General features: G+C 40.5%; 3 protein-coding genes across 3 annotated transcripts; 1 reads left to right on the forward strand and 2 right to left on the reverse strand.

The window, feature by feature from the left end:
• Window positions 1–2,955: 2,955 nt before the first annotated feature.
• LOC127782754 (uncharacterized protein Os08g0359500) lies at window positions 2,956–7,188 on the reverse strand. Its single transcript, XM_052310020.1, has 6 exons — window positions 7,088–7,188; window positions 5,258–5,444; window positions 5,010–5,160; window positions 4,495–4,529; window positions 4,213–4,390; window positions 2,956–3,278 (listed from the first exon to the last, which is right to left on the reverse strand). Exons 1-6 carry the CDS (start codon window positions 7,090–7,092, stop codon window positions 3,193–3,195), a joined length of 642 nt encoding a protein of 213 aa, XP_052165980.1. The 5' UTR covers window positions 7,093–7,188; the 3' UTR covers window positions 2,956–3,192.
• A 3,641-nt stretch (window positions 7,189–10,829) lies between these two features.
• On the reverse strand, window positions 10,830–15,037 carry LOC127781156 (uncharacterized). The gene is made up of 2 exons (XM_052308069.1): window positions 14,679–15,037; window positions 10,830–11,268 (listed from the first exon to the last, which is right to left on the reverse strand). Exons 1-2 carry the CDS (start codon window positions 14,838–14,840, stop codon window positions 11,107–11,109), a joined length of 324 nt encoding a protein of 107 aa, XP_052164029.1. The 5' UTR covers window positions 14,841–15,037; the 3' UTR covers window positions 10,830–11,106.
• Window positions 15,038–23,756: 8,719 nt separating this feature from the next.
• LOC127782601 (uncharacterized) lies at window positions 23,757–24,555 on the forward strand. Its single transcript, XM_052309871.1, has one exon. It carries the CDS (start codon window positions 23,792–23,794, stop codon window positions 24,329–24,331), a length of 540 nt encoding a protein of 179 aa, XP_052165831.1. The 5' UTR covers window positions 23,757–23,791; the 3' UTR covers window positions 24,332–24,555.
• Window positions 24,556–24,821: the final 266 nt, after the last annotated feature.

The following is a 24,821-nucleotide window of genomic DNA, read 5'->3' on the forward strand; positions in this document are numbered from 1 at the left end:
GGGGTAAAATAATTTAAAATAAAACTAGTGAATAAAATAATTTTAAAGACTATATAAACATAAAAAATGTCAAATTTTTAAATTGGATGGAGAATTAAGACATAAAAACAGCGGCTCTTTTTGAGTTATTGAATTGGAGAAAAAAATAGCAACCATTTTATATATTGTGTCACTAAGAGTACCTTGTATCGTTAGAATGGATATAAGGGCATGTTCAACTATTGAGACCGATTCAGGCTTATAAGTTATCCACGTCACACAAGATCTCTTAGTGCTCTCTAGTCATCTCTTGCAACTTGTTGTAGTTTACCAATGTTGCATTGTATATTATGTCTACAATATATGACGGAAGTCACTTGTCCTCTTTCCTCATCCTCATGCATAATAAGATAGTAAAGCCTCGTAGGGCTCTGTTTTTGTCCTTTTTTGAAATTTTTTTCTCCTCGATAGTTGTGGTATGTGGTTTGCAGATGCAGAAGCTCCTCGATTGGGTGAGCAGTGGAGCCGTTCCTTCTTTCTTTGTCCGGTTTCCCTCACCGGTTGTGCCGGTCTCACGCTGCATGCGCGCCACGCACTTCCTTATCATTTTTTTTTATCCTGAGAGTAAATGACGTGTGATGGTGTTTATGCAAAAAAAAGCTCCTCTTGTTTGAACGGAATAGCACGCACATCCTCCCACCGACCGACACCCTATTCCATTTTATACGAAAAACCACTCGTCTTTCAGAAAAAATACAACACGAAGAAGGGAAAATTCTGCCTACATGGATAGCGCTGTTAAAATGAAAAACACAAGGGTTTTTCCCAAAAACAACCGCATCTACCCTCTCCCATCCCATCCCCAAACTCTATCCTCCCCTACCCGTCCCATCTCCTCCCACGGCACTAGAGCGCCTCCGTTCCTCCCCCACCGTATGGCCGCCATGCGTGTCAAAGCCGGCAATTGCGCTCTGTTCTCCCCCTCCCCCTCCCCCCACCACCTGCCTCTCCAGCCGCCGGCAATGGGGCCGGCCGTGGCGGTGGACCTGGCCGTGAGCGCCAGCCGTCCCTCCCGCCGCACGGGCACCGGCGCCGCGGTGACCTTCGCACCACGCCGCACGGACATGGCGGCAATGGTGTGGTTTCGGCACAAAGGAGCCAGTAAATCTACATAACAAATGTATAGATCAACCAATTTAATACTTTGAGTCGTCGATAAAAATCTTGACAACAAAAAATCTATACATCTAGTTATGTTTACGTGTGATCTCTTATGAGGGATGCCAGCTAAACTCGGGAGAATTTGTATACATGTTTAGACCATACTCAAAGTAATAACCCTATGTTTTCAGCGCCATGTGATCTTTATTGATATATAGATAATATGAGTATAAAAGGAGGGTATGTGTTCCTAGCCCTATCTTGTAGTCTCGAAAGTTCCGATGAGATAGTGGTTAGACGATCACAAGTCAAATTTCTCGGGCTCCTAGTGGATCTAGGGCTTGATCTTGGCTGGACGGGTTGTGGCTTGTCTTTCAATGTTTACTGTACAGCTGTATCCTAGAAGAACTCACAAAGGTATTGTTGGAAATTTTCGGTATGGTCCTGGTAAAAGTCCAAGTAGGTCTCATGTAGTCTTTTCAAGGTGGGCATGATTTTCTTTTATGAATACATCAGTTCATCTAAAGAACTAGCACTGATGTGCAATCATTATTGCCAGGACATACACTTATCTAGTAGATGGAAAATCCCCTAGTAGTGATGATTTTTAATAAACCGGTACAGATAGAGCAGCACTGCTAATCTGTTTTAGTAATACTTCCTCCGTTCCAAAATGATTGGCGTATTCCACCATGGCAGTGAGACCAAGGAGCACTGACTCCCTTTCTCCTTTGATTCGTACTCCAAGCTGTGCATCGAGCAAGGTATGCTGCGCCGGCGCTTCATTATCCCGCGCATTACCCCATGCCGTCGTCGCTTCGTTGCCCCATGCATGGCTCCACGGCGCCATCGCTTCACGGATCGTGCTCGCGCCCACACGCCATCCAATTCCTTCGCTCCATCCGCACGAATCACATCGTGTCATCCCAGCCGCTCGACGACCCTGCGTGACATCCCGCTACGGCCACGATGTCGCTTCCCACTCCGGCCGCGAAGTCGTCTCTCGCTCTGGCCGTGGTGGCCGCGATCCCTGCGACGGCGCCTCCTGCTTTGTCTGCTGCGACCGACAAACCATCTCCTGCTTCGGCCATGTCTTCATCCATCGCCGCCTCCATGTCTTTCCAAAGGTGGGAGAAGAACAGAAAACACCACGGCTGGGTTTTGGCATACGAAACACCGAGAGGTTTTTGGCATACGAAGCGGCGAGGATAAGAAAACGAAGCGCATATGCGAGATGTGTCGGGTGCTGCCTTCGAAGTACGACGATGATAATTTTTGGTTTTCTACAATACGTCGATTATTTTTAATCGAAACAGAGGGAATAAACCAGTACTAATAGGGTGACACTCTTATCAACACTCCTAAATGTTGTGTTAGGCCCCTTTTTAGCATTACGTTTGAATTGAACAAGCACTAACAAGTTGGTTAATCTGAATTCAATTAAAAACGTTAGTTCACGTTCGCCTCAATCTGATGAATGCGGGCTTTTCCGGAAAAGCCCTGTTCCTGTTATTCTGTTAACAGCAGGAGTCAGGGACCTTACTTACATCCTGCCATGCACGTTGACCGTAAGACCACATGCAAACAGGTAGTAGTCGTTCTACGCTGGCCAAAAGGTCTCACGGTCAACCAATTAGCGCAGAACAGAGTTGTGAAACAAATAAATAGGGATTCACTATGCATCCTTTCAAAACAAGCTTGGGAACTAACAGTGCTACTGCCTCACTCGTCTAGCACAAGCATCGTCAGATCACATGAATTGTTGCATGCTCAGTGGACTCTAGCACGGGCACAGCAGTATCTCACAAAAGCAGATTAAAGCATCCAAAGCTTAATATATGATTGCAGAGCGATGAAGCATCAAAGCGCATTAAGAAAAACAATCCAAGAATGGTTTGCGTACTCAGTTGGAGCTCCAGTTTCATAGCATCGTTCTACAAGGGAGCACCCATCCCTACCGTCATAACGTAAAATGTTTTCTTCAGTTCACCAGATCCATAAAAGACGGGATGCAACAGAGAAAGGAATTATGTAGAGGGGCCTTCGATTGCTCTAACTTGTCTCGGCTTTAGCGTCCGACTCCTGGGATTTTCCGGCTTCAGCAGCCTTCTCTGCGTCTTGAGGTTTAGACACTTCTTCTAAACAAGGGAGCAACAAAGTCAAAAAAGATGGCATGAGGACTTTTAACAAGCAAGATTACAATTAAAAGGTACTAAGATATATAAAAAAACAAAGATAACTGGCACTCTTATATCAACTTAATTGACATAACATAGTTGTTTAAATTGCTTGTAATTGATGCCTAGATGTACTTCAAGTCTGCAATTTCTTGGAGGTACTTCAAATCTCTAGATTTATGTACAATATGATGAATACAAACTGATTTGCAATTTCTTGGGAATGTGCTTCAGTTCTCTAGACGTAAGTACAATATGATGAATACGAGTACACGCGACACTAACCTTAATCTGCACCTAGTGACACTAACTTTACATGCATCAAAAAGTTTCCTAACCAGTATGTAAGTATAATGGTTAAGAAACTTTTGATGCATGTGATTAAGGTTAGTATCATACCTATCACAAAATCAATGCAGGTAAGAAACATATCAGACTAATTACCACCATAATAGTTACAGCATGAACAACATAATTCGGGCCAAACTATTCCAAAATGTGCAGGAGAACCATTAAATAGCACTTTTACTTCTACAATCACAATATCAAGAAACAGTCCTGTATGATGAAAAAAATAGCTTTATCCTATTGAGTTGCATTTATATGTGCCAAGCATGAAAGGTGCAATATTTTGATCACTGCTGTTAAGAGTACGAATCACACAATTGCAGATTTTTCAAGAATTGGCCTTTCAATTAATGGCATTTGTCACGTGCATGAGTCAGATCACTCATCTGGTCAGGCAGTTCAAACTAAACCATACTAATCTTACCAAACTGCAAAAATAATGCTTCCTTAATTTATATTTTCACAGAATCATATTATGCTATCATATAGCTAATAGAAACAAGTGGATATTAATGAGAATCTGTGGACACAATAAAGGAAGACAAACCTTCATCGTCACTCTCGTCCTCGAACTCATCCATGCCACCCATGCCACCCATACCGCCCATACCACCCATGCCACCCATCATCTCAGCCATGCCACCCATGCCACCCATACCACCCATGCCACCCATCATATCACCCATTCCGCCCATTCCACCCATTCCACCCATGCCACCAAAATTCTATAAAAAAAGACATAAAGAAAAACATTAGTTTAAAAAACAATAGATGCATGAGCAAAAAGGAAATCTAGGAATAAACATGAAATCTGAAAAGAACTAATTACCGAAAAGTCCATTCCATCCACGTTGACATCAGCACCTAAAAAATAAAATATACGCATATCAAAACGTTGGATAAGGAACAAGGGCTTATTTACATTAATAAGGCCAGATTAAATTTCCTGGAATATCTATATAATTAAGTTAAAAAATAATATATTATAAGAGCAGATTAGGTCCCTAAACTGATATTAGTTTTGGGGCTTGAATGTGGAATCTAAATGAGTGAGACAATGTAGGTTTATATCCAACATAACGAGTAATAACAGTTTGTCCTGCGCATGATTTTTTTTTACCATGACCAGTTGAAAAACAAATGGAATGCCTTAAAGAGAAACATATATGGAACATTCTTCAAATTCAAACATGTCATTATGTGCTATGATCAAATGATACTCCATTCTAACATGTTAGGCGCACTTGCTTCATCTCACTTGTTCTCATTATGCTGCTACTAGTTGCGTCAAACATGAGAAAACAAGTCCACAGTTTATCACCGCAAAAGAAGTGCATAGCTTACCATCATCATCTTCATCAACCCATTTGTCCCAGTCAACTTTCACAAAGTGTGGTGCCTTTTGATCATCTCGAACAAGCTTCTTCCACCATTTGGCCTCAGCTTTTTCTACAATACAGAATATGGACCTAACACCTACACTTATTTTGCTCTCCTGTAGAATCAAAACAAATAAACACAGGATAAGGAACCACGCATTTTAATATAGAGGAAACTGCAAGTCATATAGCTATTGCACGAGCATGTATTACCTCAACATTTACTTTGTCGTTCAACTCTAGCTTTGATTCGTATAAGTTCCCATCAGTTCCAGCTGTAGCAGAGAAAGAGAATACACCTTCTGGTTCCAGATTGACCTTAGCATCCTTAGCATCAGCTAATTGTACAGTTATGTAAACCTTGTCAATCCTCTGAGCCCACTTCACTTCAGGGTGCCGACTACAGGAAACAAAAAGAAAACCATAAAAAAAATTCAATTCTGAGCACCTTACAAGAAGCAAAAGAATGAGGGTTAGATCCCTTTGAGGTTAAACTCCAATACAAATACATCAGCAGCCTACAAAAATCCACAAGTTTACTGTGTGCCAGTAATATCCATGCTATATGAACAAGTGACAAGTACTCCCTCCGTATCATATTTGACTTTTTTTCTAGTCAAATTTCTTTAGGTATGACCAAATTTATAGAAAAATTTAGCAACATCTACAGCACCAAATTAGTTTCACTAAAATGTAATGCTGAATATATTTTGGTAATATGTTTGTCTTGTGTTGGAAATATTGCCATATTTTTCTATAAACTTGGACGAACTTTAAAAAAAATTGACTGGAAAAGAAGTCAAAACGACTTATAATGTGAAACACAGGGAGTATTATACAAAATACTGATAAAAATGAAAGTTTTCTTAATGAATATAAAATGGTGGTGTCTGGTAATCCTATCATAAAGCAAAACCAACAAAGAATCCTTAGAGAATACCGAGACACAATTGCCATTGGCATCAGTATCAGAGTTACCTACAACTGAACATGAACTAACACTTACAATGAGAAAGCACTAATGCACAAATGTATTACAAACCAGATTTCAATCTCTTAAAAATATCACAATCGATAGACAAAACTACAAAGGCACAGAAATATCTACTAATAAGAGATATCTAGGAATAAGAGATAAACTAATTGCCTCCTAACAGTTATCAGAAGCTGCACGCACCATGGCATGAACCAACTTAGAGCAAGTTTAATAATAAAGCCAACTATGAACTTATAGCACATATTAGAGTTGACATGCATAGTAGATAAGCTATAAGCTTATCTATATTTTTCTTCTCCTCTCTATCTCATCTATACAATTAACGTATCCATCTTAAAGTATGTGAATGGTTAGCTCTTACATGAGACTGAGACCCAACCCTCTTCATTTTTCAAACTCTCTCTTCCACATAAGCTTACATTTGGCTACTTGGCTTATAGCCCACTATTAAACTTGAGCTTATTATTACTTTATTATTAAACTCCTGGTCGTCAGTGCGAAGTTATCCTCGTTAACTATAGGACTATACGAGCAGATGATCACCTCCAATTAACCAAATAAAACCCTGGCTAGCTCAATAAACCACACGAGCTACACCTAAACAGTAGCTGCCGCACAAGCATAACTAACCAACCCGACACAGTGGGAAACCAAAGCAGAGAGATCTACCAACACACCGATAGCTGGGGGCAACCCGCGCAAGTGCGCGGGGACATGGCCGTGAACTGAGGCGCACCACCAAAAACCATCTAAACTTCCTACGGCCAACCCCCAACCCCCCAACCCTAGCAACAAACAGATCCCACAGAAATCAAAACACGACGAACCCTAGCGTCAAGCCCACGCCCGCGGAAGGGACCCCACGGGCCCTCTCGCGCTGCCGGGGATCTTCCCCCCGCGTGCACAGCGGCTGCCCCCTCCAGATCTAACCGCTCCCGGCGCTGGACGGCGCGTGCGGGCGGCGCGGAGTATGGGTTTCTCCGCCGAATCGGGAGCCGAAGTGATGATGGGAGAGGAGGAGGAGGAGGAGGGGAGCAATCGCTCACCTCATGCTGCCGTTTACCGGTGGAGGCGACGGCGGCGGCGGCGGGTGAGGGCCGAGGGTTTTGCGAGGTTTTTTGGGGAATGGAAGATGGAGAATGAAGGAGTGGAGAGGAAGTGTCTTGAAGTAGGGAAACGGAGGCGGTGCTGCGAGGGGGATGGGCTGGGCTTGGCTGGGTTCTCGTGGGCCTTGACTTCGCTGCAACCGAAAGAAGGAAAAAGTCCACAAGGACTCCCTCGAATATAGGATGAATCTGATTCGTATCTCTTACCCATAATACCTGATATCTTGACCCTCTTAGCTATTAAAACTGATGCAATATGAATCCTTTGGTGGCTTTGAAGGTAGTTTTCGTTGATGTAGCATCTAAGTATCGCATTGACTTAGTCTTCGTCATCTACGTGTCATTAAAAAAATAAAACATAATGTGTGGGGCCCATGGGTCAGACGACGGCGTGAAACCAACGGGACCAAGGCGGCACCTAGCGAAAGAAGAGCATAAGGCGGCAGCTACCTCGTCAGCGGGGGAAGTGCTGGCCACGCACGGCCGGAATCATCTAGGCGTCGTTGGTCTTGCCTTGGCCACGGTGGGGAGGCGAGAGAGGACGACGGTAGGGAGGACTAACCGATGGTGGTTGGGGAGATGAGGATGATAGCAAGGAGGCCAAGGCAAGGGGTGAGAAGGGTATGCAACAGCAAGGAATGCTATGATTTCCCAGCGGCGTTTGCGGTGTTATCTTCTCCAGAGCCCATGGCCGCGGCTGCGGCGTGCTCAACAAAGGGCCACTTGGGCATCGACTGGAGAAGGAACAACGGAAGTTGTACCCAAGGGGGACAAAGGGCTCCGAGCGTCATCGTCGTCCGTGATTTGGCTCCCAGGGTGCTCGACATTGCGAATGGCAATGGCGTTCGCCGAGCTTGATATCTCTCCCACCACCGAACCCTTCCTCCTAGCACCAATGCTAATTCGGCAGGCGAGCGGGCGATCCCGTCCTTCCTGCTAGTCCTGGGGCCTCGCGGACCGCAGACAAGCTCACCACCACCTCCAATTTCTCTTCCACAGGGCACTGGTGCGGTGCCAACACTCCTCTACCTATCGTCGTCCTCTCCAGCCTCCCTGCTGCCTACTCGTCCTTCTTGCTCCTCCCAAGGGCTCTCCAACCACTGTAGCGTCCCTTTCTACCGATGAGGTCTGTCGGTGAAATGGGCCCAGGGGTACGCACAGTAAAGGGAAATATCTTTCCCATCTAGTCGCGTGGCCACGCGGCCTCGTTTCCCCCCGCCCCTCGGGTAGCGAGGTGGCTAGGGGGCCTCGGGGTGCGGTGGCCAGGGGGCCTTGGGGTGCCACGCCACACCCCTCGGGCTTTCGGGGCGTACTACCCCGGGGCCCTCGCCCGGCCACCACGTGGTGGGGAGAGGAGGCGGGGCGAAAGATGATGCTCCGCGCCTTTAATGCGCGGCGCCCCAACCGTCCTGCGCCGCATTCAATGCAGCGTGGGGGGACGTGCGGCGCCGCTCGATTGACCCATGTCAATCGAGCATGACCGGCTTGTGACCGGTCACAGGCGACGGGACGGGGGGCAGTGCCCCCACGTTCCGCTCTGTGTCAGGCGGAGTGGGGGCAGGTGTGCCCTGTCCCGTCGGCACGCTGCTAGGGGCGCCCCACGCGCGTGATGAACCGCCGAAGTCTTCATGCAATTAATAGGGAATGACAGGGATGTCCCCCGTGTCAGGCGGAGGACGGCGTTGGGTCCCACCTGAAGCTAGGCGACCATGTTGCTTCCGGTTGAAGCAAAGGATAGTGGTATGATTAGGACCATGTGGGTCCCCACTTTCCGTGGAGGGGTAAGTGCAAACGGTGCATGTGGTATCCCCTTGAACTATAAAAGGAGGACCGTTACCACTAGGAAAAAGGACGATTGGAGGAGAACTCAAGCTCGAAGGAAGAACAACTAGGTTCTCATCGGAGCTTGAAATCCCTTGTAAAAACTCACCATAATCTCACACACAGGAGTAGGGTATTACGCTCGGTAGCGGCCCGAACCTGTATAATCCTCGATCTCCCACACAGTCCCGACAGCGATCGAGCAACTAGACTGCAAGCGGAAGTAGGCTCCTGTCATCGCGCCATTTCCCCTGGCCGAACTCACAAGGGGGGGGGGGGGGGTCTCACGACCACCTGCTAGGGAGGATCACTCCTCGACAAGGTCGCTGCCGCCTCCGATTCCTCTTTCGTCAGGCATCGCGTGTGGCGCCACCACTCCCTCCCCTATCGTCATCCTCTCCAGCCTCCCCGCTACCTACCCATCCTTCCTGGTGCTCCAAGGGGCTCACCGGCCCCGCTGCATCCTTTCTCGTTTACGAGGTCACCACCACCTCCAGCCTCTTCTGCCGGGCATTGGTGCACTGCCCTTGGTCCCGCCAAGGCGCCAATCGTCGCCCTGACCACAAGAGAGTGGGAGGGAAAAAGAGGAAGAAAAACACAATCGTTGACCTATGAGTCCCATGGTTTTAATGTTTTTTTTTCTGATTATAACATGTCAATGCAACGCATGGACGTCATGTCAGCCAATACAACTCTCACTATTACCTTAGGAGTAATTTTGTACAGGTTTTAATAGCTGAGGGAGTCATTATACCTTGTTTGACGGTTGAGGGATATAAATCAAATTTGATATATATATATATATATATATATATATATATATATATATATATATATATATATATATATATATATATATATATATATATATATATATATATATATTTAATGTAGTCAAAGTGGACTTTTTCCGTGAAAGAATGGCATAGGCCTACTCGTGCTACACCAAGGCTCCGTTTAGTGGAAACATATAACACAAACTTCGCATGTATACTCCCTGCACACAAACTACTAAATGTCACTTAAGATTCTCGAAAAGTTTACGCATACAATTTCTAATAGGGTTACACCTATGTGTAACTCAAACTCATTATATTTTAGCCTAAAAAATCTGATGTTTTTAAGAATATAAATATTTAGAATTTCTCTCTCTATATATGATGAATTTAATAATAAAGTTTACACGTTGATGTAATAGTATTGAAAATACATGTGCATTTTTTTCTAGAGTTTTATGTGAACACGATATATACACGTGAAAACTTGTGTGCATATAACACATTTGCTATAATAAAATGGTAAAAGTTGAAAGTATAAGGGTGATATAATTACGTTTATACGAGTTTAACAGGCTAACTTGCGAGTAGAGACAAACTTAGTTCCTTAAGGTTAAAAGAGTTGAACCGAGCAGGCTCGTTTTGATTTTTTTATTTTAAGAATAAATTTCACTTCGGGCCACTTTTTGTTACTGATGTTTCACTTTGGACCACCCTTTAAGCAATATTTTCACTTTGGAGTGGGTAAACCTGCCTTTGTTTCACTTTGGACCACCCGACTCTACTCGGTCCAAAGTGAAATAAAGATAAAAATACCTGGTCCAAAGCGAAACATCGGTAATAAAAGGTGGTAAAATTAACTCTTTTATTTATTAAAATATTTACATAAATAATTTTCTATTTGAAAATTTTACAAAACTAGTCGCCCTCGCCGCCCTTTTACAAAACTTAGTCACCCACCGCCCATCGCTCGTTCCATGAGTTCAGATCACCTCACTCATGTATGCATAAATAAGTGAGTAGGCGATGACGAATGACCTTTAGATAACCTTATTCATGTATGCATAAATGTGTAGATGATGAAAGACTAATAAGCGCTTCATGCGTGCCTGCGATGTACACATTTATATGGATGAATACAATTCATAATAGAAGATTCCGTTCTACATATGGATATGGTCTGTTGCATCCATGAATTTCGAAGTATTTGAAGATGCACCCTCAGTGAGTTGATAACCACCATTCACATGGTTCAAAAACACGAGTGCATTTGAAGGGAGCCACAAAGATGATACTACAGTTACACAACATAAAAGAAAATCCCGAAAAAGTGTCCATTTATTGCAGAAGAGGAGTCTATGTTTATGATTTGCTAGCAGCTTCTGCCTGTTGAACTGTGGCACCAGGTTGAGCAGAAACTGCTGCTGCAGCAGCTGATGGAGAATACACCTTAGCTCTACGAAGAATCTCGGCAACAACCCAGTGCTTCCTTTTGCTCAAGGGCCTAGAAGGATCAAGCTTAACCTGGAGAGAAATTATCCAGTCATCATCAAAAAGGTTTTTCTTGGAGATAAAAAATTAATGCGCTCTTAGGTCGCACTTTGTGAACTACAAAAGGGGGAGATTAGTCTCCAGCAAGCTGATAAAATAGAAAAGTGCAGTAGGGCAGCTCAAGATCACTAATATATTCGTCATAAGAGCAAATATGTTAGTCCCAACATATTTTTTTTTCTAAAAAAAAAATCCCTGTCACAAACTCACAGGGTAAAGTTGAACTTTTATGCTGTCTTTTTATTTATTTATTTATTTTAACAATAGGTGGTGCAATCAATAGTCAGAACATAAAAGTTTCTGTTAAATCCAGTCCCTTGGTAATGTGGATCTTCGGGCGCACAAAACAAATTAATTTGAATAGACAAAATCTTATGATGTGAATATGTTAACACTGTTATCACATTTGCATAAAGCAAAACTAATTAGAAAGTGGCATGTTAACATTATAACTATGCTTTGCAACAAATTATCTTTCAGACCTCCGTCCATGCTTTGCCAAGTTGCCATATCACATAAGATATGAGAAAATTCAGAGGCAAAAGATTATGCCACTATTAAAATCTAGTACAACCATCATTGTCAAAATTCTCATGGAAAGATTGTTTTGCATCTGATGAAGTAACTAGCTTACTGAAGTTCAGAGCCCCCAAAAGGGGCCTCTCTTGTCTGGAGTTGACACTCCTGATTAAAGGGGTGGCTTACTGTTTAGTGTATCAATTACGCCAAGAATTAAACTTCAGATTGTGCCTTAACTTTCAGTTGCTAATGTTATAGATTGAGGCTATAAATACTTGACATATCAAAAAGCTCTGGTCAAGAACTCTATTATGTGCTTATGATTAACCCTCAAATTTCTGAACTATATGAAACAATGTACATAACTAACACCAAAATCAAATTACAAGAACACAATATTTAAGATAACTTATCACGGTGGAAAAAAAACACAAACTGTAACTCAAAGAGTACCACTATGCAGTAGTGCCCTAGTAGCTCATATATGAACATCATAAATAGAAAGCAGTAGCATATAATCCAAACAGTTGTTCACTGCCGAGAGTAGTAAAATACAAAACTAATACTAATTGAAGTTGTTTTCAGAAATATTATCATGGCATTGTTAACGAGCAGATATGCAAGCAGACAGAGAAATGTCAACTCTTAAGGATTAGGTGCCATGACATGTAATGATGTCAACCATATGGTTGCAACCTCCCTACAGGCATCAATTTAACAGCTGGAACTATACAGAATAGGATAACAATCCACAATACTGTAACAACTAGTTTTGTTACAAGTCAAACTCCTTCAAGTTTAACCAAGTTCATAGAAAAATGTATCATCATTTCCAATACCAAACAAATATATTATAAAAATATGTTCAATGGCGGATATAATGAAATTAACTTGGTGTTATAAATGTTGCCACATTTTCCTAAATGTTTGGTCACAATTAAAGAAGCTTGACTTAGGACGAAATGAAAACATCTTACATCCTGAAACGGAGGGAGTAGATTATAAAAATAGCTCAAAAAGAAGGCATCATGTGCACTCTATATATTATATTACCACATTAATTGAAGGAAAAAGTAAATATTTACACCATTAGATTGTTATGAGTCCAGAGTATAACGGTGTAGATTGATTATTGGATATTATAGGCATTTGAGTCGTTGACATAATACAACTCTATTCTATGTAGGCAAAATCTGGTCAAGAAATACAATAGAATCCAACTCCAGTTCCAAAGCAATTAGGAGTAGTTGTTAAAACAGATCAGTAGTCAGTATTCATGTACTGATTTTCTCTTTCCTTTGAAAGGATTCACTCAGGGATGCTCAGAAGCATACAAATTAAAAAAAAAAAGGTCTCTGACCCGGTTCAAACAAACTGGCTGGCTAGACAACATCACTTCCATGTACATACATGGTGGTTCTGGACTTCCAGCAGCCATGCACATTGAGAGAACAGAGAAAGGCAGGCTAGATATTTAACAAATGAAAAAAAGTTTCTGTTGACATTTAATCAAATTTTGCTAAATGGCACAATCAAATTCCAGCTTCAAACATAGTAGTACAACTAAATTTTATTCATGCAACAAGCATAATGAAAGGCCCGCTGCTAAACTGGCCAATGCCGCAAACATGAGAATTGTGTTATTTTTGTGCAAATATAGTTCAAGACATAAGCATGACAGGTGCAATGGTGAGCTATGCAGGTAACCTACTGATCAGTTAGTTGAGCAGCTTAAATATACAGTTGAAACTGAAGAGAAACCCCCAACCCAATCTAAAAGTACAATGCTTCAAAAATTCAAGTTATAACTAGCAGCATTCTGGGTGGTGCTTTTGAGGAGTGACGAGCAACATGACAAGTAGCAATTTAAGCTACCAAGGCATCAATTACTGTGTTAACTAGACACAGCTATCAAGATAGCAACCTCCTAGAAGTAGAAAAACATATACATAAAAACACATGGCTCAGGCAGATAATGCAATCAGAGCAAGGCAGGGCAAGCAACACATATTTTGTTGGCTCCAAGTGATGCAACAACAGATTTGACACTTTAAAGCAACACTACAGCATGACTCGAGTCAAAAGACAATTCAATAGCTGGATTACTGGGCAAGAGGTGATCAGTAGGCCTCTGGTGGTACAATTGCCTTCGGAAGTTATATATAATCATGTAGAATTCTTGGATCAAACTCGCATTTATATTTGTAAGTTACAATACGCCATTTGTGATTTCATATTTTCATGTATTTCTTATCTTCCAAAACCGGGATAGAAATTGACTTGAACATTTCTCAGTATTGTGCGAAAAAAAGGCAAGATCTTTCATTTACTCCTTTCACTTCTCTGTGCATAAGGGAATAAAGAAATTTTATAAGTCAATGGTGGTGGCAGTGAATCAGCCACCACACCAACTCTACAGTAGATCCTTTTATCAACACATTCCTGAAGTTCTTTAGTATTACAAAACAGTCTTTCTACATATCTTATTCCGCCTCTAAAATACAAATTTATAATTCGAAGCTTTACGATAATGAAATTGTCGCATATATATGCAGTATAAAAGTAATTTTATGACCAGAGTAATGTAAAAGTTGTCAAGTGCTTCATGTAACTTAAATGACAAGTTATATATAAATGAAGGGTGTGTTCAATGAAAAAAAAACTCACAATCATTTGTTTGAAACAATATTACGAGCATTTAGCTGGTGAATGAATAAATTTTAGATGATATAGCATTATAGCCAAATGAACGACATCACACCAGAGAAATCAAATGCTCGCATCACAAATCAGCATGGATTAAAAAAAAAGAAAAAAGCTGAAACAGAGAGAGGGGGAGTGGAGAGGGGAGCTCGGTTACCGACCCGGTCGCCGATGTTGCAGTCCTCGGTCTCATCGTGCGCCATGAACTTGGAGGTGCGCTTGACGTAGCGGTTGTACATCTTGTGGTGGAAGAGGCGGTCGACGGCCACCACCACCGACTTCTGCATCTTGTTCGACACCACGATCCCCACCACCGGCTTCATCGTCCGTCCCGCCCCCACCCCACCCGCGGGGAGACCGCCCGCCGACTGGCGATGGGATCGGCCGGGGACTGGCGGCAGAGAGGGCGGAGGAGGCCGCCGGCGCGGAGAGGGGGGCGGCGGCTGCGGCTCGCCGGCGGCGCACCGGGAGCGGAGACGATAGGCAAGCACGACAGTGAGTGAGGAGGGGGGCGAATCGGTTCGATTGATTCCAAGGGAGAAGCTAGGGTTTATGACTTGGGCCCAGGATGCTCCGATGTTGGGCTTTTAAGTTGGGTGGCCCGCGGGCTTAGATGTTGTTCTAAGGGGCCCAATTGGGGAACGAAGCCTGGGCGCCTCCGCCCTTTGTGCTGTTCGCCGTCACATGAACCAGAATAGATTTCTAGATCATATTCCTCCGTCCCTAAATATTTGACGTCATTGACCTTTTAAAATATGTTTAATCGTTCGTCTTTTTTCAAAAACTTTTGTGAATAATATTCAAAAGCTTAAGTAGTAGTATTATATTTAACAATAAATCAAATGATAGAAAAAGAATTAATAATTACTTAAATTTTTTAAATAAGACGAACGATCAAACATGTTTTAAAAAGTCAACGGCATCAAATATTTAGGGACGGAGAGAGTATATATTTTGATTTTTCGTCTGTAAAATATTGCATTGCATCAAAGATTCGTGTACATGTAGATTTAACTTGTAGTTATACCCAATTACATTGCATTTATACTTAGTTACATAAAACTTATATTAGTTATAGTGCATCAAAATTATGTTTTTGACAACTATTTTTTCTCTAGATTTATGATTTTTATGTGTTTATCCTTTTTTTTTCATTCAAAATGGGTTCTATACATTAGTTCAATATTCTGCAAGATTTAGAGTTCCAAATTTGTTGAAAGATCAATAGATTAGTCTCTTTCCAGAATGGTACACCAACTTCTTGCAAAGGAAGGAACACTACTGATCTTTCAATATATATGGGCAAAATAGAAGTACTCAACACTTTATCGGCTGCATTTGGCAAAATCCTTTTTTTTTTCTTCCGAGAAATATGGTACAAACATATACAAACACAAGTACACAACATATGCGCTCTTACCCTAAATGCAAACACTCACACCCTAGTCATACAAGTACCTTCGAAAGACTGACCGATATATCTTGAGATTGACGAAACCATGGACGACTCACTATCGACGGGTATGTCGTTTACCATTATAAAATAATAAGCTATTCCCATTAAATAATAATAAAAACTATAAATATGAGCACCCATGTCAAGTCTATAACTTCAATTGGGTAGATTGGTTTAAAAAAAAACCTAATCGATTGAATTACGCTTACTTTGCAAAATCTTTTTTTTTACTTGCAAAATAATTAAGGGAACATCAACGTCTTGCAAGTGGGACCTCCTTAGTTGACATTTGCCATAGTCAAACAAAAAGGATCTCACGTATACAACACGCACCGATTTTTTATTGAAAATTATACCACGTACGTAGTCATCTAAGCAACTTGGGCCTCCTTCATAACAAAAGGAAATTTATAAGTTTTTGCTACTTTGGAATCAGGGTAAAACTCTAAACAATTTTTGGGACATACTAGGATTTTTATCATTTTTTGTAAAATCGCTCGATTTCCAAGGAGCAATTTTTTTTTTACAAACGGTACCACGAGTCTACGTAGTGAATTAAGGACTAGCCTAGATGCTTTGCGCCGTGAAATTTTTTACCATAATAACGTGGAATAAGTAATAACACGATGCTAGTACAATTTGGAGAGAGATGGTGCTGTTGGTGTTTAAGACGAAAATGGTCGGAAAAACCCTCTACTATTTTTATTTCTATATTTCTTTTTTTCCGAAAACAGAATCGAAACGGTATAAAAACACGATAATGATATCAGTATATTGGAAATGGAAACGTTGAAACAGAACCTAGCGATGTTGGTTGGAAGAAAATTCATATTGGAAACAACAAAGTGAGGCATAATCACATATTTAATTATACATGAAGATAACTTTATAACTTTATTCTTACATCATTACACTCCACATAATACCATTATATGATGATTAATGATATGATAATATGTTCGACGAATAATATAAACAAAGTTCAATAATACTTTAACATCAATAAGTTGAAGAGACCAAAGTTCAACAAAGCCCACATGCCACGCCCTAGGGTTAACCGTGTTTTCCCCTAGCCACTTCCCTTTTCTAATGGGCTACAAGTCCGTCAGGCTTCCAACATTCATGAGCTTCCGATGGATTGGACTAGCTGAGCCGTTGGAGAACTTTCAGAATTTTCTCAGAATTTTGACGGAAATTACCGGATAAATACGATTACCAATAAAACGGTTGAAAAAACCTCCATCCCACTTCCGCTATCATTTCCAGAAGATATTACCATTTCTATTTCCAACACTGATAATTGCCGATACCGACTAAAACGGTAGGTGCAGATCAGAAATGATAGCTGAAAATTTCCATACTGTTTTCAACCATAGGGCATTTGGGTGAGGGGACTAAGGTGCATTTAGGAGAAGAGAAAAAGATAATGCACGCAAAATGAGGTATATCGTTAGCGTGTGATTAACTATTTTAAACTAGAAAATGACTAATATATTTTTTTGCAAAAGAATTCTATATTTTTTTTCAAAAAACACTGATTAGCAATTCAAAATGCACGCGCGTGAAAAACGAGGAACTTTCTCTCCTCTGTTTAACACACCGATGTTAGACTTACAGTATCAGTTTAGAATAGGCCGAACCTTTATATATCTGGTATTCGAAAGAAAAAACCACATGCTCAGTTGTAGTCATCTTAAGTCGTGGATTTGATAAGGATCTATACCATATTCTTTACCCCCATCTTTCTAACTTCTACTCACTTGTTTTATACGCGCATCCTTCTCAAACTACTAAAGGGCGTGGTTTTTTTTAAGAATATATAGAAAAATTACTTTAAAAATTATAGTAATCTATTTTCAGGTTTTTTAAACTAATACTTAATTAATTATGCGCCAATGTATAATACTTAATTAATTATGCGCCAATGTATATTTCATTTTACATGATGGAGAGAAGGGTTCCGAACACAACTTTAATTGTCCGACACCAATTATTTTTCTTGGTTGTCCAAGTACTCTGGCTTTCCATTCTAAAATATAAAATATAAAGACACTATTATTTTTCTCCATGTCTTATAATATATGGCACACAGTCATGTATATAGTACTAACTAGCTCATTTAAATTTGCTTTGTTTTAAATCATCTACCATCAAACTTCCAATCACATAATTATTTACATGTTTCGAGGTGATCCAATTGATGAGGTGATTAAATTTTCTTTTTGTTTTTGTGTTAGTGGTGGTTATTTTTTATATTTTGGGATAAAAGGAGTATTTGTTTTTTTTTTGAAAAAAAATACAACTCTAGATCCAGGGGCTTAGCCCCCGGTACTTTTGTTATAGCCAACCATTTCTCTTGGCTTCTCTCTTGAATTCGCCTTTAACAAAAGATGGTCCAGTACAGGTGATGAGAGTGTGAAGAGATCTATCCTTTTCCTTAAAAAGAAAGAAAAGAAAAGAAAAACAAAGAAAGAAAGAGTGGATGCCCCCAACCCAACCAAGCACGTGCCAGCCACGCCGCCCCCTCACCCCATCACCCATCACCGGTCGCTCTCCACGCCAGTACACATGAATCCTCTTCCTCACTCCTCATTGCTGCTGTTCACCCAGACTCGCACAGTTCATGCTCATGCGTGGAGGAATGGTCGTTTTCTTTTGCTCCTTTTGATAGAGGCGCTACCGCTACCTTACCCTTACCTAGCTAAGCTAGGGTCTCCCTTCAGTGACAATGATCAACGATGGAGTAATTCCAACGCCATGAGATCCGTGCTGTTTTGGGTGGTATAATTGGACGTGTTTGGTTGCCTACAAAAGCTTTTATCCCGTTTATGTTTCTATCTTGTTTTGTAATTATATGAATAGGAAATGCATGTGAAAATAAAAAACGGTTTTGTTATATATTTATCAGCAAATTTTCTAAAAACATATTGTAACTTGCATGTAATTATAGAGTAAATTTCACGAAAATAGTACTTCAACCAAAATATTAGAAAACTACAGATTTAAGATCTTCTATCATAAAACTACAAATTTAGTGCAGTTAGCCGATGCTTATTTCTCGGATACTGTCATTGTCATTGTTCTTCTATGAGAAAAGAAGTTGACGACCCGTGGGCTTTCACCTCCACATGACATTGCTCCATCAGGCTTTCACCCGTTGCAGATGCTTCTCTCATGATGCAATCCACTTCCTGCTGAGCCTCCTTTCTTCTTGATCCACAGAGAAAAAAAAAATGGAGAACTAGCGCTGACAATTTATCACGGAAGAAACAACTCACCGAACCGAGAACACTAACTAATAGAATAGTACTACTAACTTGTACTAATAGATCCCGCAGAAAAAAAAACTTATACTAATAGATATCAAGAAATAGAAACAAACTACAAGTCTATATAACATAGAAAACCAAGCAGCCCATGATGGGTACGTGTGCGATGAATCCCGTTCCCCCTCCTGATCTTCCTCTTCATGCCTGACTCGTTTTCATCACCTGAAGCTAAAATTTCTCACAAAACTACAGATTTAGGATGGAGTGTAAAAAAAACTAAGCAGCAATTTTATCACAAAACTATAGGTTTAGTGCTAATTTATCCCAAAACTATAACATTTATAGCTCCAACATAAAGTTTGCAATAGGGATTTAAACTCTAGAATTTGTATCCTTGTGATAACTTCAATATGAAATATGTACTTTTATGATAACTTATAATATAAAATCTATAGTTTTGTGGTACTTGGTCTTAAATATATAGTTTTGTGATAATTTTACCGCTAAGTCTGTAGTTTTTTGATACAACATCTCAAATATGTAGTTTTGCGTAGTTTGGTCAAAATATCTATAGCTTTGTGAAATTTACTCTATTTATAATGTAGCCTGTATGCAAATTTCATATATTTTGAACCATTAGATTTACTCTAAGATTCATGCTAGTGGGAAAGAGAAAATCGTAACACACACGGGTGAGGGGATTTGGTCCCATGACTTCCGCTTTGCAGAAATAGCTCCACATGGTGGGATTTTTCAAAGTTACATCCAAGTTATACTATAATTTTATATTATAATTATACTATAATTACATTTGATAAATTTTGATAAAAAATTATCAATATATATATATAGATAGATAATCCCAATAAAAAATACCTCTACTAAGTTAAAAACGGAGTCGTCCTCCTTCCATCCCCTACTTCCACCACCACGGTGTGTCCGTACGCTGAAAGTAAACACGACATCCAATGTTTTATCTTTAATCACCCTTCTAGCTTATTTCTATTTATATGAGCCTGGCCCATTACAATTGTTACAAAATACTCCATCATAGCATATCCCTATTTGTTCGGTTTGGCCATGATATTATCGTTACTAGTTTAAAAAAACTTAGGTTCCAGGAATATCTCACGTTTGGCCAGAACTATCTAGAGGTTTAGGCCCTGTTTCTTTCAGCTTGGGATTATTATAATCTAGATTATTGAGTCAGATTACTATAAGCTAGATTGTTATAATCTGTAGTAGAATAAGCGGTTAGTTGTTTCTTTCCTAGATTATTAGAGCCTAGATTATTGGGTTTGCAAGTCTAAAGAGGGAGTGGGGTGGCATGGTGGGTAATTTTTCACCCAATAATCTGGAAAAAGCTCACCTAAATGAGCTTATCAGGTTATAATAAGCTGGGTTCCAGATTATAATAAGCTACTTCAATAAGTTGTCTTTTTCTTAATCCCAAGCTGAAAGAAACATGGCCTTATATATGTTCTCTTTTAGAAAAGTTTGTCATTTTTAGCCTTTTAAAGTCCATATATATAAACGAACTTTTTTTTACTACATAATTATAATCAGCTTTTGTTTAATTAACAAATTTAGCTACACCCCAAAACCTATGTTACAATGACACTCTTTTGTAACTGTGGAGAGAGAATATTAACTACCTCCGCTCTAAAAAAGGTAAAGTTTTTAATGTATTATTATCAGATGTCAATATCTTAAATCATTGATAGATGACAAAAATAATATTAGTATTAAAAATGTGAAAGTTAAATTAGTATTTTTTTATGAAAAACTCTGTCATATTATTTATATTTTAAATATTTTCTATAAATATATAGTTTGAAAAAAAAAATCAAAAAATCGTGAAATATATAGTAGTAGTATGCTATATATATGTACCTAGAGATCAAGTAATAAAGTAATGAATGATGGATAGAGTAGTACGGTGCCATCTCGAATAAGAACAAGGTAGGCTCAAATTTGCCCGAGAGCTTTAGCCAGTTCAGTGGCACGACATCAAGATTGAAGAGATACAACACCTTAATACTCCCTCCGTTTCACAATGTAAGTCATTCTAGCATTTCTCCATTCATATTGATGTTAATAAATCTAGACATATATATCCATTTAGATTCATTAACATCCATATAAATATTATTAGAATGACTTACATTGTGAAACGGAGGAAGTATCTTGTTATGGAAGGTCAGAATTTTACGAAACATTTAATGATGGCCCCAAAAAGATTATACATTAAATGTCCTTCTTCGACATTTCATTTCAAAAGGAGTACTAATGATTTTGGAGGGAGAAAGGACAAAGGTCAGATAATGTTGGACATTATGATAGATTTAATCTAATAGTCTCTATCATGTAAAAGTATGTATATATATAAATATATCTATAAATTGAAATATTCTATAGAAATTTTATCAAGGAGTATAAAAGCATGGGAGCACATTCATGTTATTTTAGAATCCATACTATTCACATAGATTAATTTTGATCATAATTATAAGCCTTATAGGTTAGAGCATAGGGTTTGGACATATGAAAATAATATAGCCAAGTTTCTGTAAACATAGTCCAAACATATATGCTCATATACATACACACGTACCATATGAATGCACATGTGCACACTTATTTCTAATAGCACATTTAAGAGATTAGATCATTGGACCAGTATATGTCGAGATTATCATAACCTACAACGAAAAAAAAAATGAAGAGTTGGCTGGCATATATTGAGAACCTCGCGAGTTAATAGTTAATCGACATATCATGAGTTAACCTCACGCTTTCTTAGATTGGACCAACACATATTGAGGGTAACAAAGTCTTGTTAAAGAATAATTATCTGTAAATTTAAGCACCCGTACTCTTGGAATCACTTAAACCCCGATGTGCAATTTCAACTATAAGGAAACCAACTAGCTTAGTCCGCAACATGGTCAGGTGTTTGTTATAAAAGCTTTCGTAACATTATATATTTATTGATTGATGTAATAACTTTTAATTTATGTGAAAGAATTAGGTGGTGAAAGTTGCATTTCATTAATTTTGAAAGGTCTAACATTGTTTTGGACCGAAGAGAGTACAACAAACCTATTCCATCTGTTCTAACTATAAGCATCTCTACAATTTACTTACCACAGTTCAAGTATTTCAAAACAATTGAATATACAGAAATTCATTCATTTTCAGTTAATCAGGCGTTTGAAAGGGGAATGTTAGTAATTTAAAATTCAAAATTAGGCTACCAAGGTGACAAAGAGAATGGAGTAAATTGCACCCACGGTATAAGAACTTGGTAGATGCGTGTGATTTAGTGTAAGAACTTGAAAAATGAGTAGAATTGTACATAAACTTGACAACCACGTGCATTTTAGTCAAAAATATTGATACACACCTTGGATTAATCCTGATATTATAAGCTTTATCATTGGATCAATTTCGTGTTTTGCCATGTTCATAATCCAAGATAATGAATATGTTGATTAATCGAATCGCTCAGAAATTATGCTATTTGCATGCACTTAATTTTGATAATCATATATCTTTCGGTTTCAAATCGATAGATTATTTTATTATTATAACTAACAAATTGAAAGCAATACATAATACATGTAGATCCTTGTCGAGATGGCATGAGTAGCTGCTTTTTTCATATTGTATAAAAAGTATGGTGTGGAATATTGATCTTTTAACCAAAATGCATGCACTAGACAAGCTGTTGTACCTATATACTCATTTTTCAAGTTTTTGAACTAGATCGCACCCACCTACCAAATTTATTTACTGTAGACGCAATTGACTAAATAGGGTAAATTGGCTTAAACCTTAATATTTGCTAAACAACCTAAAAACGGATTAGCTAAAATTATGTCGACACATGCTATAGTCGATTTTTTTAGCAACTTACACAGTAATTACACCTCACTTACACCCGCTTACACCTAACTTATATATATAATTAGTATGTAATTTTTGAATTTACATATGTAATTTTAGGATTTACATATATAATTTTGATATTTACATTATAAATACACTAAAATTATATACGTAATTTAGAGACTTACAATATAAATACACGCCGACTATTTTTTGGTGAAAAATACGGCGCCATAAATATAGCTACACCTTAAAAAAAAGCTTATATTCTAATAAAACAGATATTAGAAATAATTATCATGAAATGCATAATCTCCTCGAAGAAAACCCAATTCCAATCATCAACCCATCGAATCGATTCCACGCTTTGCATGTGTAGACCACACCTTTCATCCTCCACCGTTGAGCCATCATTTCCGCCTCACCCCTCCCAAACAAAAGCCCCCAACCCGATCCACCCTCCCCCTCCATTGATCACCCCCGTCCAGTGCCAGTCCACTCCATCGCAGCCGTCCATCATCGTATCCCGCACGAATCTCCACGCGCTCACCGCACACGGGAATCCCACCCGCACGGAATCCAAGTCCCATCTAAATCACGCACACTGAATCAGATAGAGAAAGAGAGAGAGAGAGAGGGGGGCGAGGCGGCGGCAGCCATGGCGACGCTGCCGCAGCGGTTCAAGCTGCTGGCGACGCGGTGCGCGGCGGGGGCGGCGGCGCCGAGCCCGTCGCGCAGCCCCGCGCCGTCGTACGCCGGGGCCAGCCCCGGGTACCGCCTCCGCCGCCGCCGCAGGCGCCGCGGCGGCGTCGACGGCCGGCTGCGGCGCTTCCTGTCCCGCCGCGTCGGCGTGGGCGGCTGCGGCGGGCGTGGTGGTGGTGGGGGGAAGGAGGCGGCCGCCGCGCGGGAGCAGGAGGAGTACAGGAAGCCGCTCGTGGGCCGCGGCGGCCGCACGCTGCGGGATCTGTTCGTCGCGTCGCCGGAGGCGGCGCGACGCCGCGGCGGCGATGACGACGAAGGTGGGGGCATTGGCGGCTTCAGGTCGGGTCATGGCGGCGGAGGCGGAGGCGGCGGTGGAGGCAGGAGGTTCGGTTCCGGCGGGCTGCGGAGCCTGCTGATGCGGCGGAGCTGGCGGCCGGTGCTGGTGGCGATCCCGGAAGGCGAGGGCCGGCCGGAGCTCGCCGTCATCGAGGAATAAATAACGAACAGCAGGAGCAGCAACGACGGAAGAGAAGAGATCAAGAAACCCTGAAGAGGACATGGATTCCTCCACTGTCCCCATCTTGTTCATCTTCTTGCTCTGTTTCTTGCGTCTTCTTCTTCCTCTCTTTGGTTTCTTCTTTTCATTAGTTTTGATCCACTTGTTGTTGTAGGAGATTTGCCGCTGTGAATATGGAATACCAAATCACCACCATCACCCAATCAATCAATCTGACCCCAAATTGCAAATTCGCTCTAGTTTTACTCTGCATGCATCATCAGTTCATCACAAATTCACCATTTCTTTTCTCCTCTCCTCAAACTGCGACACGCTACGCTGCTACAGGCCACGATGATCTTGTCATCATCATCATCAGCACAGCAGCAGCAGCAGCAAAGCCATCATTACTACCACTGTACTGCTCACTTGCCAAGAATATACTGTGCTCGTACATTGGTACTACTACTACTACCAGTACACACTTGTA

Source organism: Oryza glaberrima, chromosome 8, assembly GCF_000147395.1.
Source record: "Oryza glaberrima chromosome 8, OglaRS2, whole genome shotgun sequence".
Lineage (NCBI taxonomy): Eukaryota > Viridiplantae > Streptophyta > Magnoliopsida > Poales > Poaceae > Oryza > Oryza glaberrima.